At 55.4% G+C, this 17,098-nt stretch overlaps 1 protein-coding gene and 1 non-coding gene across 6 annotated transcripts in view; both read left to right on the forward strand.

The window, feature by feature from the left end:
• LTBP2 (latent transforming growth factor beta binding protein 2) overlaps positions 1-17,098 on the forward strand; it is a 117,359-nt gene that overhangs the window by 98,650 nt on the left and 1,611 nt on the right. For 2 of the 5 annotated variants that reach the window (XM_074392977.1, XM_039469456.2), the window contains exons 18-34: positions 1,275-1,394; positions 7,040-7,159; positions 8,131-8,253; positions 8,492-8,617; positions 8,995-9,120; positions 9,398-9,520; positions 9,620-9,745; positions 10,188-10,310; positions 11,453-11,578; positions 12,079-12,222; positions 13,086-13,277; positions 13,398-13,481; positions 14,451-14,579; positions 14,891-15,028; positions 15,111-15,278; positions 15,562-15,843; positions 16,866-17,015. In XM_074392977.1, coding sequence (XP_074249078.1) covers positions 1,275-1,394; positions 7,040-7,159; positions 8,131-8,253; positions 8,492-8,617; positions 8,995-9,120; positions 9,398-9,520; positions 9,620-9,745; positions 10,188-10,310; positions 11,453-11,578; positions 12,079-12,222; positions 13,086-13,277; positions 13,398-13,481; positions 14,451-14,579; positions 14,891-15,028; positions 15,111-15,278; positions 15,562-15,843; positions 16,866-17,015 — 2,400 coding nt within the window. The remainder of the gene's footprint in view (positions 1-1,274; positions 1,395-7,039; positions 7,160-8,130; positions 8,254-8,491; positions 8,618-8,994; positions 9,121-9,397; positions 9,521-9,619; positions 9,746-10,187; positions 10,311-11,452; positions 11,579-12,078; positions 12,223-13,085; positions 13,278-13,397; positions 13,482-14,450; positions 14,580-14,890; positions 15,029-15,110; positions 15,279-15,561; positions 15,844-16,865; positions 17,016-17,098) is intronic. The other 3 variants (XM_010335285.3, XM_074392974.1, XM_074392975.1) reach the window with 3 other exon arrangements.
• LOC120364170 (small nucleolar RNA SNORA48) lies at positions 14,059-14,193 on the forward strand. The gene has a single exon (XR_005579512.1). It is a non-coding gene; the product is annotated as a small nucleolar RNA SNORA48 (small nucleolar RNA).

The raw sequence follows: 17,098 nt of genomic DNA on the forward strand, positions 1-17,098 counted from the left end.
TGCTCAGCCCCTCACCTGGATTATCGTATTTAATCTGCACAAAGACTCTGTGACGTGTCCATATCGGTCCCAGTTTAAGGGGGAGAGTGGGAAGGTGAGGCCTTGATTGATTTGACTGTGGGGACAGGGAATGGGGACCCACAGGATCCAGAGGTGACGCATTTCATCAGTCCTTGAAATGGAGGCAGGGATTTGCTGGCCATCTTGAGGAAAGAGACATCACGTAGAAGTATTTGTGTGAACAAAGGCTTGGAGGCTGGACCACTGAAATCCGTAATAGCTGATGCTATACCAAGGGACATGTGTGAATTAGCAAACGCAGCAGAGCTGGGCCAGGTGGCAAAGGACTTGTGAGCCAGGCTGCAAGCAGGACTGGAGTTAGCGGGGGTCTCTGGCAGGAGTTTAAGCATGGGAGTGGCCTGAGCACAGTTGGGCGTTACAGGCATCACGGGACACCAAAATGACTGAAACCACAGCCTACAGATCTGTGGCTGCCTAAAATGCAATCCCTCACTGGCTGCTTGGTTCCTAACCTTTAAGAAGATCCTTAGGAAGGACTCCAGGAGGCCGGGCACAGTGGCTCACACCTATCATCCCAATACTTTGGGAGGTCAAGGCGGGTGGATCACTTGAGGTCAGCAGTTTAAGACCAGCTTGGCCAACATAGTGAAACCCTGTCTCTACTAAAAATACAAAAAATTAGTGGGCACCTGTAATCCCAGCTACTCAGGAGGCTGAGGCAGGAGAATCACTTGAACCCGGGAAGCAGAGGTTACAGTGAGCCAAGATTGTGCCATTGCACTCCAGCCAGGGCAACAAGAGCAAAACTCTGTCTCAAAAAATAAATTAATTGATTAAATTAAATAAAAAAGGAAGGACTCCAGGAGCAGACCCAAGGGGGATGTAGCGGGGCCAGGAGCGGGTGGGAGTCCTGTCGGCCTCTGCAGGTCATGCCATGTGGACTGCTGCCCCACCTCCAGACCAGCCCTTGCATGAGGGTGAGGAAACTGCTGTAAGGATCCCCACAGGCCCCCAGAGTAGCCTCCCCTGAGAGAAAGGAACTCAGGGCTAGCAGGGGCCTGAGATAGATCAGTCCCAGACCTGCCCCAGGAACCTCTCCAGCCAACTGTGGCTGCAGCAAGGATGCCTTCCTCCCCCAGGCCTCAGCGTGGCATCCTTTGTCCTTGGCCTCTGGAAGGCATGCTCCAGGACCCCGCCCCCTCCACCATCCTCTGGGGCTGGCTGTGACTCAGGACTTTTCTGTGTGTTCATAGATATCAATGAGTGTGAGCAGCCAGGGGTGTGCAGCAGGGGGCAGTGCACCAACACCGAGGGCTCCTACCACTGCGAGTGTGATCAGGGCTACATCATGGTCAGGAAAGGACACTGCCAAGGTAAGGAACGGGAAGGAGGGAGGCCGCCTGCCACCCCACCCCACCACCCGCCTGTCCTTCCCCATGCACCGCCCACCACCAGCACGCCTTCTAGCTTGTCCCCTCCCCGGCCCCTTGATACTGAGCCCACACCTATGGACAGAGACACGTCGGAGAATTCCTGAGTCCTTCCATTCCCTCAGTGATACTCTGGCATCCTATCTGCCTCCTGCAGCAGGGAGGCATGAATAATTTCATCTACATGACACCTTTGGAACATCTCTGTACACTTCCGCCTTCTTGCCTTGAAAAATATGCTCTCCTCATGGGGCAGAGAAGGAGTCGGTGTGTCTGGGAGTGTCAGCCTTCTTGTTAAGCTTGTTAGATTGTGAGCTCCTGAGGGCTGGGCCATATCCTTAGATGGCCCACACATGGATACCTGATAAGCACCCAACAAATGCTAGAGGAAGGAAGGGAGGAAGGGAAGGAGGAAAGGAGAGAAGGAGGGAAGGAGAGAAGGAGGGAAAGAGAGAGGGAGGGAGGGAAGAGGAATGAGAAGGAGAAACCCCAGATCCTTCTGTCTTTCCCAGACCCAGCTAAAAGGCACTGTGACATTTCTAACTGGCCTCACAGACCTCTCCTGTCTGGTGCCAGCTCTGAAGACCCCTGGCAGCTCTGCCACCACCATGTCCCTGACAGGCTGGGGTGTCACAGGCTTGCAGGAGGCCCAGGGCATGTGCTCTCCAGACTGGCTGGGACAGGGAGAAATGAGGGTAAATCTAGGCACTGTCTGGGAAGAACCCGGCCCTGGGTCCAAGCTTAGGCTGAGACTCCTCCCAGCCTCCAGGTTTCTCTGGCCGAGATTTGCCAGCTTTCAAAAGAGCCTAGAAGTCAGAGAAGAGCTTGTGTACTTTGTGAAAGGAGAGTCTCCCTTCCCAATGCCACTACCGTGGAAGAAAGTCCAGAGAAGCAAAGGGGAGAGGTGGCAGCAGGTGCATGACGGACAGCTCTGCCTTCAGCTCCAGCATGTCACCTCCCAATGCCTCCCTCTTTGTTCTCTCCCTTTAAAACTCAGGCCTACCCATGACTAAAGCCAGAACCCACCCACCTTGTCCTCCTTAGCACAATGGAGACAAAACAGCTGGCATTTTCAGGAGAACAGAGAGTGATTAGCACCCACCACTGACAAGTGCCTTCTATGTCCCAGGTGGCTGGGCTAGGTCCTCGATAGATTAACTCATTTAGCGTCACAATGATGCTATGAATTTGACGTTAGACTTTATCAAAAAGAAAACAAGATGAGAGGAAACCAAAAAAAATACCAGAGCATTAAAAACATCAGGTTTAGGCTGAGTGCTGTAGCTCACGCCTGTAATCCCAGCACTTTGTGAGGCCAAGGCAGGTAGGTCACTGGAGGTAAGGAGTTCAAGACCAGCTTGGCCAACATGGTGAAACCTACCAAAAATACAAAAATTAGCCAGGCATGGTGGCACATGCCTGTAATTCCAGCTACTCTGTAGGCTGAGACAGGAGAATCACTTGAACTCGGGAGGTGGAGATTGCAGTGAGCCAAGACCATGCCACTGGACTCCAGCCTGAGCAATAGAGTGAGACTCTGTTTCAAAAAAAAACCATCAGATTTATGTTAACCAGTCCGTGTTAAGGGCACAGGCTCTGGTGCAGACAGGCTTGGGTTTGGCTTTTGACATGATGTCTGGAAATGGAAACTGTGATGCCCATCTCAGAGATTTTTGTGAGCACCAGATAAGCTAATGTGTACAAAGTGCTAGGCACTGTCTGGCACATACAGACCCTGAGTAAGTAGGGTCAAATGTTACAGTCAGAGCCAAGTTCTTTTTTACGTCCAGGCTCCCCCCACCCCAGCCCTCTCCTTCCCTTCCCCAAGGAAAGGTTCTAGACACACACCTCATCTGGGAGGTCAGGCAGAGTTCCTGGCCCAGGGCAGACACTATGAGTCTGTTGAAAGAAAGAATGATGTAGCCTGCACACTTCTCCAGGTTTCCATCGGTAACCACAAACCCGGCTCATCACCCTGGGAGCCCAGTCAATTTCCTCTCCCTCTTTCTTCTCTCTCCAACTCAAAAACCACTCTCTCCACTGAAACTGAAAGTCTCTGGTAAAAGGCTGAGTGGTCTGGACAGAGGCCCGTCCAGCAGTCTCAATGGCATTTCCGTCGTACCGAGACTCCAGGTTCCCACGGACGGGGGATAGACTTCCCTGCAGACTGCCAGGGCCTTTGGTGTTGCCCAGCCACAACCAAAGTCACCTGAGCTTCTGGCCCCTGCCTGAATGCCTTCACCACCCCCACCCCATACCCTCACAAGCAGCAGAGGTGAATACTTTTACGTTTCCTCATCCAAAGGCTGATCCGTGGTTAGAGAAGCTCCAGGATCCTCCCGATGGCAGCTTGGCAAGCTGGTCTCTGGAGTGGCTGTTTCCATGGGCCCTTTGGGGTCTCTTCAGCAGCCTTATATCAAAAAGATGAAGGGTGAGGTTTGAGGCACGCTCTCCCACTCTTTGGTCAGCAAACGTTTGTGGAGCACCAGCTGTGTGTCAGCCATGGGCTAGGAACACAGCAATAAGACAGATGACTCCTCGCTTCGAAGACCAGAGCATTAAAACCCTCCAAAACACACTGTAATCTCAGATTAGCATTCATACCCTAAGCCAGACAGGAAAACTGGAATATTTCTGGATCCAGTGACTGGCTCCAGTCCAGGCACCAAGAGGCTGGTGGGATAGCCTCAGAGTAGCTGGTGACAGAATCGGCTTCATTCAGAATCTTCCTCTGGTTCCTTTGGATTGGCTTGGCTAATGGTGCAGTTATATTCACTTCCATCTGGGAGAGCCCTTCCCTGGCTCGGATGGAGACTGAGGGGCTGCTTTCATCTTCTGCTATCCCCCTCCGCTCACATGTGATCACTGCTGGCTGGGGGTCTGGGTTGAGGAAGGAAGCCAGCAGCGGTGTGCCAAGATAGACGACATGCTGTGTTAACAAACAACCCACATCTTAGTGACATAGCAGCCAAGTTTCATTTCATTTCATTTCTTTTCTTTTAAGATGGAGTCTAGCTCTGTCACCCAGGCTGGAGTGCAGTAGCATGATCTTGGCTCACTGCAACCTTCTCCCCTCTGGGTTCAAGTGATTCTCCTGCCTCAGCCTCCCGAGTAGCTGGGATTACAGGCTCCCATCACCACACCCAGCTAATTTTTGTATTTTTAGTAAAGATGGGGTTTCACCATGTTGGCCAGGCTGGTCTTGAACTCCTGACTGATCCACCTGCCTTGGCCTCCCAAAGTGCTGGGATTACAGATGTGAGAATGCTCAGCAGCCACCAAGTTTCTATCTCATCAGTGCCACATGTCCATCAAGCATCAGCTGGGGGCTCTGTCTCATGTTTCCTCGTTGGAGATGTAGGCTAAAGGAAGAGCCAGTCTCCATGGAAGAACAAAAGAGCACTCTGGTGGGTTGCACGCAATTAAATGGTTTGGTCCATAAATTACCCATATCACACCCAATCACAGTTCACTGGCCCACACTAGTCTCATGGCCCCACCCAACCACAAGGGACCAGGAGGTACCAGCTTCCCATGATGCAGAAAGTGGAGAGCTGGAATACCACTTGTGTCCCAAGTGCCCAGCATTAAGACACTACACACACCACCTCTGAGAGCTGTGCCCAGCATGTTTGGGGCAGGACAGACTTCAGGGCCCTTTGCTCCTGGCAAACCTTATCCTCTTCCCGCATTGCCTGATCCCTGAGGGAAAGGTCCAAAGACTTCATTTTTCCTGGCATGGATTTAGGAGAAGCTTTGCCTCAATCCCGTTCTCTTCATCCTGGAAGAGATCATCCAGCATCCCTGAAGCAGGGATTGCTTCTCATTCCCAGTGGCTTTGCTCATCTTCCTTCAGGTAGTGCGGCTAAGGCCAACAGGCCATGGGGCTGGCCTGTGTCTCTTGGGTGGCCAGTTAGTTGTCTTAGATCCTTCATTTTCTCCATCTCTGTCTTTACAGAAGCCCTTAGAATAGTTAAGGCTGGTGTCACCACAACTCAAGTAGGGCCTTGTGGCTGCCCTCTTGCCAGTGATGAGCCTTATCTCAGTGTCCTCAGGATTACATGGGAGATGTGGGAATCTCCTTGCAGAGACCCACCTGTGGTGGGTGATGACCTGCCCTGTGGTGATGTCTCCCTCTTCTGGACCTTCAGGAGGAAGCTTTAGGCTTGAGAGGGCCCCAGTCTTCTGGACAGAGGGCTTTGATGTGTCCTGACTTCCAGAGAGCAAACAACCTCGGAGAGAACTCACTTTCACCCTCCACTTTAGGGTCCTTGTCCTCTCCTGTAACGACAGCTGCTGGCATTAGTCCCTCTGCAGAAAGCCTGTGTCGGACCCTCGGCCTGCCTTCCACATTTCCTCCGTGGATGCTCCGAGATGGCCAGCCCCCCATCTTGGACTTCTCTGTCACAGATGTGAATGAGTGTCTGACCCCTGCGGTCTGTGCCCATATAAAGTGCACCAACCTGGAAGGCTCCTTCAGATGCTCTTGTGAGCAGGGTTATGAGGTCACCTCAGATGAGGAAATGTGGAAGCAGGCCGAGGGTCCAACACAGGCTTCTTCCTCTCAGCCAGTAGGGCCTCTAAATCTGCACAAGCTGGTGGACTTCCTCTAGGAGTATGACAATTACCCATTTAGGAAGAAGCACCCCTCCTCCTTCCCTGGCCAATGGACCTGTCGTGAAGAGTGAGCCAGAGCCTTGGTACTGGGCAGAGGAGCAGAATGTCCTCCTGCAGCGCTGACCCAGAGCTCAGTCCCTGTGACAGGACCTCCCTAACTCAGTCCAGGTCCCCTAGGTGCCTTGATGATGAAGCCCATGGCATGTCACATAGGGAATAGCCCTCCCTCAGCTCCCGGGAGAAGCTCTCTCTTCCTCCTGTTGCCACGCTCCCTTCCTGGGTCCTCTCATCAGCCTGGGTGTCCAGTTGATGTCCAGGCTTACCCCTTGTGGCTAACTTTCCTGGATCTTGCCAGAGTGAGTGCCAGGATCCCTATACGGTTCTTGGCTGGAAGAAGTGTCTGACAGCTCTCCAGCAGAGAAGCTTTGCCAGTTCTATCCTGCAATCTACACTCAGCCTCAGGGCTGGTCTTGGCCATATCCAAGATTGGGGGTTCCTCCGTGGTCCTCATTTCCTGGTGCAAGGAGGCCCAAGCTGCCTTCACTGCCCTCTGGTGATCTATTCTGGAGCCTCTGGCAATCCAGTTAGCTGCTATGCCAAGCAGGTCCCTGCAATGGTCACTGCTTATAAAGGATTGGGAATAGGCCAGGGGAGAGATGAACGCCCATCCCAAACAGCCCAGCTCACAAAGTGGAGCCTCTGGCCCTCCCACAGCGGGTGGTAACCACAGCCCATTGCACCCACCCAGGGAGTCTCCCTTTCTAAGTGTTAAGTTCTTTTATCTCCCTCTTTTGTCCAGGACAGTGGGTGGGACGTGGAGTTGGGAACACAGGACAGCTCTCATTCTTTCCCAGTTTTCATCTGTCCATCCTTTCCCCAACCAAGGGCAGGGATGAAGATTTGCTGCGTCACAAACCTACCCATGTGCTATGTTCCCAGAGATGACCAAGGGAGGGGCTGCTGTTTTACAGATATCAACGAATGCCGTCACCCGGGTACCTGCCCTGATGGGAGATGCGTCAATTCCCCAGGCTCCTACGCTTGTCTGGCCTGTGAAGAGGGCTACCGGGGCCAGAGTGGGAGCTGTGTAGGTGAGGGCTGCTGGCCAAGCCACTGAGCAGGCCATTAGGCCTTGGGACCTCTGGTTGAGCCCACACACAGAGAGGGAAAGAGGTGGGCAGAGGGAGGTGGCTTGGAGGCTGTTGTCCTCCGTGATCCAGCTGGGTTCCCAGATGACACTGGGCATGAGTCGCCAGGGCTCTGCCCTCTGAATCACCGAGGGTGGGGCCCTTTTCTGCTCCTTGGCTGTATCCATTCTGGAGTGACTGCCCAAAGTCCCAGCAGCTTCTATAGCTGGATCCCATAGTGGGAGTGAGGAGCCTGAGGGTCTTAGGATGGAGCCAGGCGGTTCTGCATTTCCCAGGGAAGAGGGGCCTCCTGCTCTTCTGCATCTCAAAAGCAGTGTCTAAGCAGCACGCCCACTGCACAGCGGGGCGCTTCTTCCTCAGAAGGGCAGCTTGCAGCCCCCTCAGGAAGAAGGCCTCAGAGTTCAGAATGCCGGGAGGGACTGAGTGTTGAATAGACGCTTTGAGCCTCTGGAGAGGGCAGACCTTTCCCAGGCCCTCGAAGCTGACCGGCCTCTCTCCACGTGGCCCGCCCACCCGCGGAAACTGCTTGTTGGGTTGGGATCGTGGGTTGTCTGGTTGGCAGGTAGGAGGTCATGTAGGGTTCCTGGCACCCGCAATGAGGGGACTCAAGGATCTTGGACACTTTATTCCAAGTGTCCTCAGAGGAGCCAAACCAGCCCCAGGGCTGGGGGACCGGGCCCCTGCATGGACACATGCAGAGTGCTGGGGCTAAAGTGAGCCCGGGGGAGGGGATGCCCTGCCCTGCCCTGCCTAGGTGGGAGGAGAGAGCATGGCCTCATAGCCTCCCCAGCGTGGCCTGCGGCCCCTCTGAAAGCTGGTTCCCTGGCCTCATAACTGAGACACTTGGAGCCTGCTAGTGGGGGCTGCGGGATGGCAAGGAGGCCAGCCCCCCATCTTGGACTCCTCTGTCACAGATGTGAATGAGTGTCTGACCCCTGGGATCTGTGCCCATGGAAAGTGCACCAACCTGGAAGGCTCCTTCAGATGCTCTTGTGAGCAGGGCTATGAGGTCACCTCAGATGAGAAGGGCTGCCAAGGTACAGAGATGCCAGAGCACCCCTCTCCACAGGCCAATCCAGCTTATGGCTCCCTCCCCTCTGCACACCGCCCCCCAGCCCCCAAATTCCCCCCTGGCCCCGCATCCCTATCCACGCTGACCCAACACATCCCTGCCTAGACCTGCCCTTCCTCCACCCCTGCCTACCTGCCAGTCTCTGGCTGTCCTGGCCTGTCTGTCCTGCAGAGTCCCACACAGAAGGCAATGCCCTGTTTCAGATGTGGACGAGTGTGCCAGCCGGGCCTCATGTCCCACAGGCCTCTGCCTCAACACGGAGGGCTCCTTCACCTGCTCCGCCTGCGAGAGCGGGTACTGGGTGAATGAAGATGGCACTGCCTGTGAAGGTAACCCTGGAGAGGCGGTGGCAGAAGGGGACAGAATGTAGGCTGTCTTACTTCCCGAAGAACACTCCATTTGTCCCCAGTTTGGGGCTGATGCTGAGGGGCTCCAGGCCAGGCTAGAGGACTGGAGAAATGGACTTGGCCCCAGTAAGAGCATCTATTGTCATAATCCCCAAGTTCAGCATAAGGACAGGAGGAAAAGTGACTCACAGAGACAAGAGGGAAGCTAAGGACAGGGCCACCCCTGGAGCGTTCTAGGGAGGGGGTTTTAGGAAACCCCCCAGGGGCTCAGAGAGGGAGGCCAAGGCCATGGTGAGGTTCCTGCATTGCCCAGAGTGGGAGCCCTGCTAGGTCCCCGGGTGAGCGCTGTCTGTCTGCAGACCTAGATGAGTGTGCCTTCCCGGGAGTCTGCCCCTCGGGAGTCTGCACCAACACAGCTGGCTCCTTCTCCTGCAAGGACTGCGGTGGTGGCTACCGGCCCAGCCCCCTGGGTAACTCCTGTGAAGGTATGGGCCTCTATGCGGGAGAGGACACAAATAAGATGCCCCTCTGCCGGGGCGCAGGTGGGGACCTGCTGGGGCAAAGATGGGAGGAGCTACTATCATCCTGCTCCCCAAGGGTCGATCCTGAGCTTCTCCCAGCTGTGCTGCCTCATGAGCGCATGATGCCCCTGTGGGTCCAGCTCTGCAGGCAGGTGACAGGTCCTCTGGACACCTCCCCCTTGGCTCCTGTCCTTGGGAGGTGCTGCCATTGGCCGCCTTCCTCCCCTGTGTGGCCCTGCAGATGTGGATGAGTGTGAAGACCCCCAGAGCAGCTGCCTGGGAGGCGAGTGCAAGAACATGGTGGGCTCCTACCAGTGCCTCTGTCCCCAGGGCTTTCAGCTGGCCAATGGCACTGTGTGTGAGGGTGAGTGGCCCAGGTCAGCCTACTGGGGATGGGGGGCATGAGTGTGTGGGGAGGCAGGTACATCCCCAGCAGACACCTACTGCCCATCTTTCCCTGCAGATGTGAACGAGTGTGTGGGGGAGGAGCACTGTGCACCCCACGGCGAGTGCCTCAACAGCCACGGGTCTTTCTTCTGTCTGTGCGCACCCGGCTTCGTCAGCACAGAGCGGGGCACCCGCTGCCAGGGTGAGAAGCCAGCACAGCCACCTCTACTGACCAGGAGCATGGGCGCTAGAGGCTAAGACTAGAGGGGTGTCCCTTTTAATGCCAATACTGAGAGCCAGTGCTTACGGCCCCACCCCGGGAGGAGAAGATAGAAGCGAGGAATGATGCAAGGGAGCCTGGTGCTCAGGGAGGGAGGAACTCAGTCTCTCCCCAGGGCCTCCTCACAACATTGACAGCAGGCATGCACCCACTCCAGACTCCGAGGGTCACTTCTCCCCTTTACAGAGCTCCAGTTCCAGGGAACTTCCACCTCCCACAACCTGGCCTCTGGCTTCCAGCCCTTCCCTACCTGAGCTACTCCCTGACCCTCCTGTGGGCTACTCAGGGCCCAGGGGAAGCTACATAGGGCACTAACAGGGAAGGGACCCATGGCTGGGTCAGCTGACAGCCATCTCTACTCTAGATGTGGACGAGTGTGCCACCACAGACCTGTGTCTGGGAGGGCACTGTGTCAACACTGAGGGCTCCTTCAACTGTCTGTGTGACACTGGCTTCCAGCCCGCCCCAGAGAGTGGAGAGTGTATGGGTAAGGGCCCTTGGGGGGGTGGGAACAGGGCTCTGCCCACCTCTACCCTGCTTGGTCCTCAGCTCCTGTGGAGCAGAGCACTTTCCACAGATAAAGCGTCCAACGGATAGTGCATGTATTAAGACGCAGGGCTCAGGGGCTGTCCAAGGATGGCAGAATGAAGACAATCATCATCTTTGTGCTGCCAGAATGCACAATCTAGTCTTAAAGCCCAAATTGATTCAATAGACATTTATTAAATACCTGCTATGTTCAATATCTTTAGCTAGGACAAATAGACAGTTATGGACGATCTTGAAATTGAGCAAGGGATATAGATATGAAGACAACTCTCTGTAATACACTATGCTGAAGGCCCCCTGTAAAGAGAAGTGCAGGGCTCTGCTGGTAAGGATGAGAGGCAGATGGGGTGGCGGAGGAAAAGGAGTGTCACAGAAGGCTGGGGGCTCACCGCTTCCTAAATAGCAGACGGTTTTCTTCCCAGATGTTCAGCGCTGAAGGGTCAGGGGAAATCATCCTGACCTTGATGTGCTGGGTTGGGAGGAGCACAGTAATCTGGAACAGATCAAGAACCCCAGAGATTGTGGGGCAGACCCTGTGGGACCAGAGCAGTGACCTGGCCACCTCTGTCCCCTCTCATGGCATGGCTTTGGGGACAGATATCAATGAGTGCGAGGACTATGGAGACCCAGTGTGTGGGGCCTGGAGGTGTGAAAATAGCCCTGGCTCCTACCGCTGTGTCCTGGGCTGCCAGCCTGGCTTCCACATGGCCCCAAACAGAGACTGCGTTGGTGAGTAGGGAGGGAGGAGAGAGAGGAGAGAGGGCCGAGAACACCTGTTTCACGTATTGAGCTAGACATGATTTTGTCCTGAAGACATGATTTTTTTGCAGCTGATTGTAGTTTGTATATTTTTCATCCAGCAGAGCCTGTGAAAAATGGCACAGGACTGTGAACGTTAGGGTTTTCTTATCCTGTGTTGAGAGGCTGCTTTTTGCAGATATTGGTGGTAATAAGCCAAATAAGTATTCTCAGCAGAGAACAAGAGTGTGTGTGTGTGTGTGTGTGTGTGTGTGTGTGCGCGCGCGCGACAGTGCATGCACACAAACACACATGCCCACCCTGGTTCCCACTGTCCCACAGACATAGACGAGTGCACCAATGACACCATGTGTGGGAGCCACGGCTTCTGTGACAACACCGACGGCTCCTTCCGCTGCCTCTGTGACCAGGGCTTCGAGATCTCCGCCTCAGGCTGGGACTGTGTGGGTGAGGAGCCTGTGGGCTACGCATGGTCTGGGCCAGGGAAGGGAAGTCCTGGGGTCCTCCTCCTAAACTGGTCCTGGTCACATGGCTCCACAGTGGGTCCCCAGAACATGGGCAAGGGAGGCTTCAAGGAACAGGGAGACTTCAACTCCCTGCCCAGGGCCACTTGGGCCAGGCGGGTAAAGGGAAGCACAGCCGTACTCTGCCAGCAGGGCAGCAGGTGTCCTCAAGCCTCAGAGCCTTCAGAGGTGGAATGTTTGGAGACTGTGCACCGAGGGGTAACCCTTCCTCTTCGTGCACGTCTGTGACCGTCTGTTGCTACTCCTCTCCTTCTCTCTTCCTTCCCATGCCCTCTGTCCATCGGTTCCTCCTCCCTGCAAATCTATACTCTTGCTTCTTCCCCAAGGCCTAGCCTGCTTCTCTGGGGGCAGTGGGCTGGAGTCGGGGGCAGGGGGCACAGGCTGCCTCTTCTCTGCCCACAAGCCTGTCCTCATGCCCGGCAGACGTGAACGAGTGTGAGCTCATGCTGGCGGTATGTGGGGCCGCGCTCTGTGAGAACGTGGAGGGCTCCTTCCTGTGCCTCTGCGCCAGTGACCTGGAGGAGTACGATGCCCAGGAGGGGCACTGCCGCCCACGGGGGGCTGGAGGTGAGGCCTGGGAGACTCATTATCCATGGCAACTCAGAGGTTTACAGAGAGCGTGTCCCTCCGCATCCCACTGCTAGCCTCTAGCTTCTGAGGGGGATGCCAGGCCAGGGCCTGGGGCAGTGTAGCAAGGTGCAGGTGGGGCCTGGCGCACGGATGGGTGAGGAGGCTGAGTGCCGTGAGCAGTGAGACCGGGAGCTACAGGGTGGCAACAACCCTAGAGGAGGCTAAGGAAACTCTTACACTGACTTAGGGCGGCCCCAGGGACCACAGATTGAGCCTTGGAGGGACTCTGAATTCATCTAATCCCTGGGAACCTTCTGGATGACATGCGACTTGAAGCTGAGTTAAACTGAAGTCTCACCTTCCCACTTGCCGCTCCACCCCAGAGCTGCTGGGTTCAGCCTCTCACTGGACTAGGACTCAGCCAGCCTTCCCCGCCTTGGGGGAAAATGAGGGAGACAAGGACGGTGGAAGGGGCTGGGGTACACGTGGAGCAGAACGGACCAGCAGGCTGCCCATATGGCATGCCAGGGACTGGAGGCCATCCATCACAGGGAGGCAGGCAGGGTGGTGTCCCACAAAGAGCAAGTGCTTTGGCGAGGAGGAACTGGGGTCGGATCCCTGCTGCACTGTTTCATAGCTGCACAGTGGTGGCGAGGCCCCGATTTCTTCATCTGTAAAAGGCAGATGATGATTAAGCCACTTCTTAGGGTTGTCAAGAGCATCAGTGAGGTAATACAGGTAATAGCAATTTTCCCACTGTAAAGTGCTACAAAAATGTTAAATCTGAGAAAGAACGTCAAGGGCTATTGATCCCTTCAGAGGACCATGAACAGACACTAATGAGCATCTGTCATGCACAGGCCAGAGTATCCCTGAGGCCCCAACAGGAAACTATGCCCTGGCCCCCATCCGCATGGACTGCTACTCTGGGCAGAACAGCCATGCACCCTGCTCCATCGTCCTGGGCCGGAACACCACACAGGCTGAATGCTGCTGCACCCAGGGCGCCAGCTGGGGAGATGCCTGTGACCCCTGCCCGTCTGAGGACTCAGGTAAGGCCCCAAGGGTTCCAGATCCTCAAAGGGTCAACTAGGCAAGGTGACACTGAAAGAGGGGAGAGAGGAAGGGGATAGGACCCTTCCCACTCTGAGCTGAAATGCCTCTCTACATAGCTGAATTCAGCGAGATCTGCCCTAGTGGTAAAGGCTACATTCCTGTGGAAGGAGCCTGGACGTTCGGACAGACCATGTACACAGGTAACCTTCTGCGCCATCCTCCGCCCCAAACCTCATTCACTGAAGTGGGCCCCAGCCTGCTCCTCCACGGGGTCCCTCGGGAAGTTCTGCATCCAGCCCTGGCTTCTCAGGTGGCCTCCAACTTTTCTGTCCCAGGGCTGACTCCCTACAGAGTGTTAGCTGGAAGTTCTGACCCAAGCTCCTTGTGGAATGTCCACATGAGCCTCACCTCAGTTTCCCTGCTCCCCCGAGGCTGCACCTCCAGAAATAAACTAAGATGCCTTGACTAACTCTCACCCCTAGCCACATGTGGGCACAGGGAGAGTGGAGAGCGCAGCTCTATCGGCCAGAGGCTGTGCTCATCTCCCTGGCTGCACCGATGAGGCTGGAAACTGGGGAACCCACACTCATAGTGGGATGGTCTAGGTACTGCGCCCCTCAGAGCCCTAGTCCTTAAGCTAGTCCTGAGAAGGAAATCATAGAAACAGAGGTCACTTTAGCTGGGTGCTGGCTATGTGCCACACAGTTTTGAGCACCTCACACATATTAGCACCTTTTCATCGTTGTAACAACTCTAAGAGGCTAAGGAGCACATAGGTGTCCCTGACCTGGGTAGAGTGGCATCTGGTTGGTGGTGCCCATCTCATATCAGCCAGGGACAAAGCAACCCCTTGTTCATCCCAGCTTGGCTTTTGATCTGTGCCTATGCCTGGTTCATGCCTTGGACACATAGGTCTAAAAAAATTTTTTTTAATAAAATAAAAATAAATTTAAAAAAATAAAAATAATAAATTTAAAAAAAAAAAAAAAAAAAAAAAAGGAGCACACAGGAACCGGAGGCAAGGCGAACTTAAGCAACTTGCCTGAAGCCACCCAGCTAGTAAGTGGCAGAGCTGGGATTGAAACCCAGCCTCGCTTTGGATCCCCTGCTCTAGGTACCCCTCATACTGCCTCTCACCTCCCTCTCACCTCAGCTCTGCCCTTCCACAGATGCGGATGAGTGTGTGATCTTTGGGCCTGGTCTCTGCCCAAACGGGCAGTGCCTCAACACTGTGCCTGGCTACGTCTGCCTGTGCAATCCTGGCTTCCACTACGATGCTTCCCACAGGAAGTGTGAGGGTGAGGACACACATGATCTCTGCCCACACCCCAGGCCCACAACTGAATAATGGCCAACCCAGCCAGTCCCATTCTTGCTGGGAGTCCCCCTTTCTGGGGAGGCCACCCACTGCACAGGCTAATCCCAGGTGAAGGAGCTCTGGGCTGTCAGACATTGTCCCCAGGGAGGGGCCTTCCAGGCTGGGCTGGGTTGGGGAGAGGGAGGCAGGGCACTAACGCTTCATTATCAGTGACAGGAAATCCCCCTTCCCTGAGGATGGTCAATAGACAAGGCCACCTTGGCATTGCCCCACCCTTTCTTGCCACTCCAGATCACGATGAGTGCCAGGACCTGGCCTGTGAGAATGGCGAGTGCGTCAACACGGAGGGCTCCTTCCACTGCTTCTGCAGCCCCCCGCTCACCCTGGACCTCAGCCAGCAGCGCTGCATGAACAGCTCCAGCAGCACGGGTGAGTGAGCCTGAGCGTGGGGCAGCAGGAGAAGGGGATCTGGGTTGAGGGGCTCATGTGCCTCCGTGCCCTGTGCCACCAGACGACCTCCCTGACCATGATATCCACATGGACGTGTGCTGGAAAAAAGTCACCAATGACATATGCAGCGAACCCCTGCATGGGCATCGTACCACCTACACAGAATGCTGCTGCCAGGATGGCGAGGCCTGGAGCCAGCAGTGTGCCCTGTGTCCCCCCAGGAGCTCTGGTGAGGGGGAGCAAACGGGAGACCCCTACAGGTTTGGGCCAGGCCCCAGGGAGGAGAAGGCCCTCACCCTGGAAGGGGGGATCTAGAAAGGAGCAGAGCAATCAGACCCTGTCTTCCATCCTGCTGTTTGGAGACAAAGTAGGGCAGGGGAGAGGTGGGGAGAGGAATGCTGCCAGGATCTCCCAGAGGGTACCAGTCCCTGCATGCTCCCAGAGACAAAGCCAACCAGGCTTTAGCTGGCAGTAGCTGGAACCCAGCTCCCTCTATCCCTCCTCCCTGACAGAGGTCTATGCTCAGCTGTGCAATGTGGCTCGCATCGAGGCGGAGCGGGAGGCTGGGGTCCACTTCCGGCCGGGCTATGAGTATGGCCCTGGCCCTGACGACCTGCACTACAGCATCTATGGCCCAGATGGGGCCCCCTTCTACAACTACCTGGGTCCCGAGGACACCGTGCCTGAACCTCCCTTCCCCAACACAGCCGACCACCCAGGGGACCACACGCCCATCCTTGAGTCTCCCTTGCAGCCCTCAGAACTCCAGCCCCACTATGTGGCCAACCATCCAGGTCTGTGTTGCTGCAAAAATGGGGAAGAGGTGGGCACCAAAGCTGTTTCACTTCCATCTCCTTCACCTTCTAGTCATTTTGCCAGCAGGATGAGGACTGGGAAGGGGAAAGACACACCAAGCCAGAGGTCCCCGTTCATGGTTCATCAAGACAAGTACAAACGTCCAGGTCCGACCCTAACAACTCCGTCATAAACTAGCATGGGGGCACAAAAGGTACAGGACACTGCCCCTGTCCTAACCTACAAGCTTCCTGTGGGGACAGAGCGAGAGAAAGCGGTTCACTGCAGTCTTTTCCTCCCTCCAAGCCACCTACAGGCTGCAGAATAACCTGCTCTAAGGACACCCCGCATTCACACTTGTGACCTGAAATGTGGATTCAGGTTTTCTAAGGACTCTAAAGGCCCACTGTGATGACTCTGTTTGTGAATGGTGCCATCCCAGCACTCAGGCCATGGATTCTAATGAGGAAGTCAGGCCTAGCACTGTGCCATGCACACAGTACCCACCACAGGCACAGCTACCATAGCAGCCTAAGACCCCACTACCAGGCAGGGTGGGGCCTTTTCCATGGGGTGGAGGGGTGCTTAGAGAGAGGAGGGTTAGGCAGATCTGGCAGACGTTTTGCTTTGTGTTGAGCGAGGCCCCTCTGCTACCAATTGTTCCCCACTCCCAAAAACACGACGTGCAGATTTAAACAAAATACCTCACCCCACACCCACACCCAAACCCAAAAACACTCCCCCATCCCCCAAACCCCGTCAGGAGCTGAGCATTGTGGAAGCAGCAAGTCTCACCCTCCCTGGAGCCCTCATTTAAAGTCCAGAGCACCTCTGCCCATCTAAAATCACACACTTTTTTTTTTTTTCAAGAGCACTGCCTTTTGTTCTAACATATTTCCATGAGAATTTTATGATCCTCTCTGCCCCCATCCCCAAAGTCCCATGGGACACCCTTCGTCCAGGAGGGCAGAGTCTGGACACAGCCCTCAGCCTCCTTCTCTCTCCAATTCCTTCCTCCCAGAGCCCCCAGCCGGCTTCGAAGGGCTTCAGGCGGAGGAGTGTGGCATCCTGAACGGCTGTGAGAATGGCCGCTGTGTGCGTGTGCGGGAGGGCTACACCTGCGACTGTTTTGAGGGCTTCCAGCTGGATGCGGCCCACATGGCCTGCGTGGGTGAGTGGAGAATTCTGATGGAGGAGTCAGGCTGGCCCACTGCCCACAGGGATGTCTGAACTCAGGAGGGCTGGAAGAGCCAC

The sequence above is a fragment of the Saimiri boliviensis genome, chromosome 2, assembly GCF_048565385.1.
Source record: "Saimiri boliviensis isolate mSaiBol1 chromosome 2, mSaiBol1.pri, whole genome shotgun sequence".
In the NCBI taxonomy this organism is placed as follows: Eukaryota; Metazoa; Chordata; class Mammalia; order Primates; family Cebidae; genus Saimiri; species Saimiri boliviensis.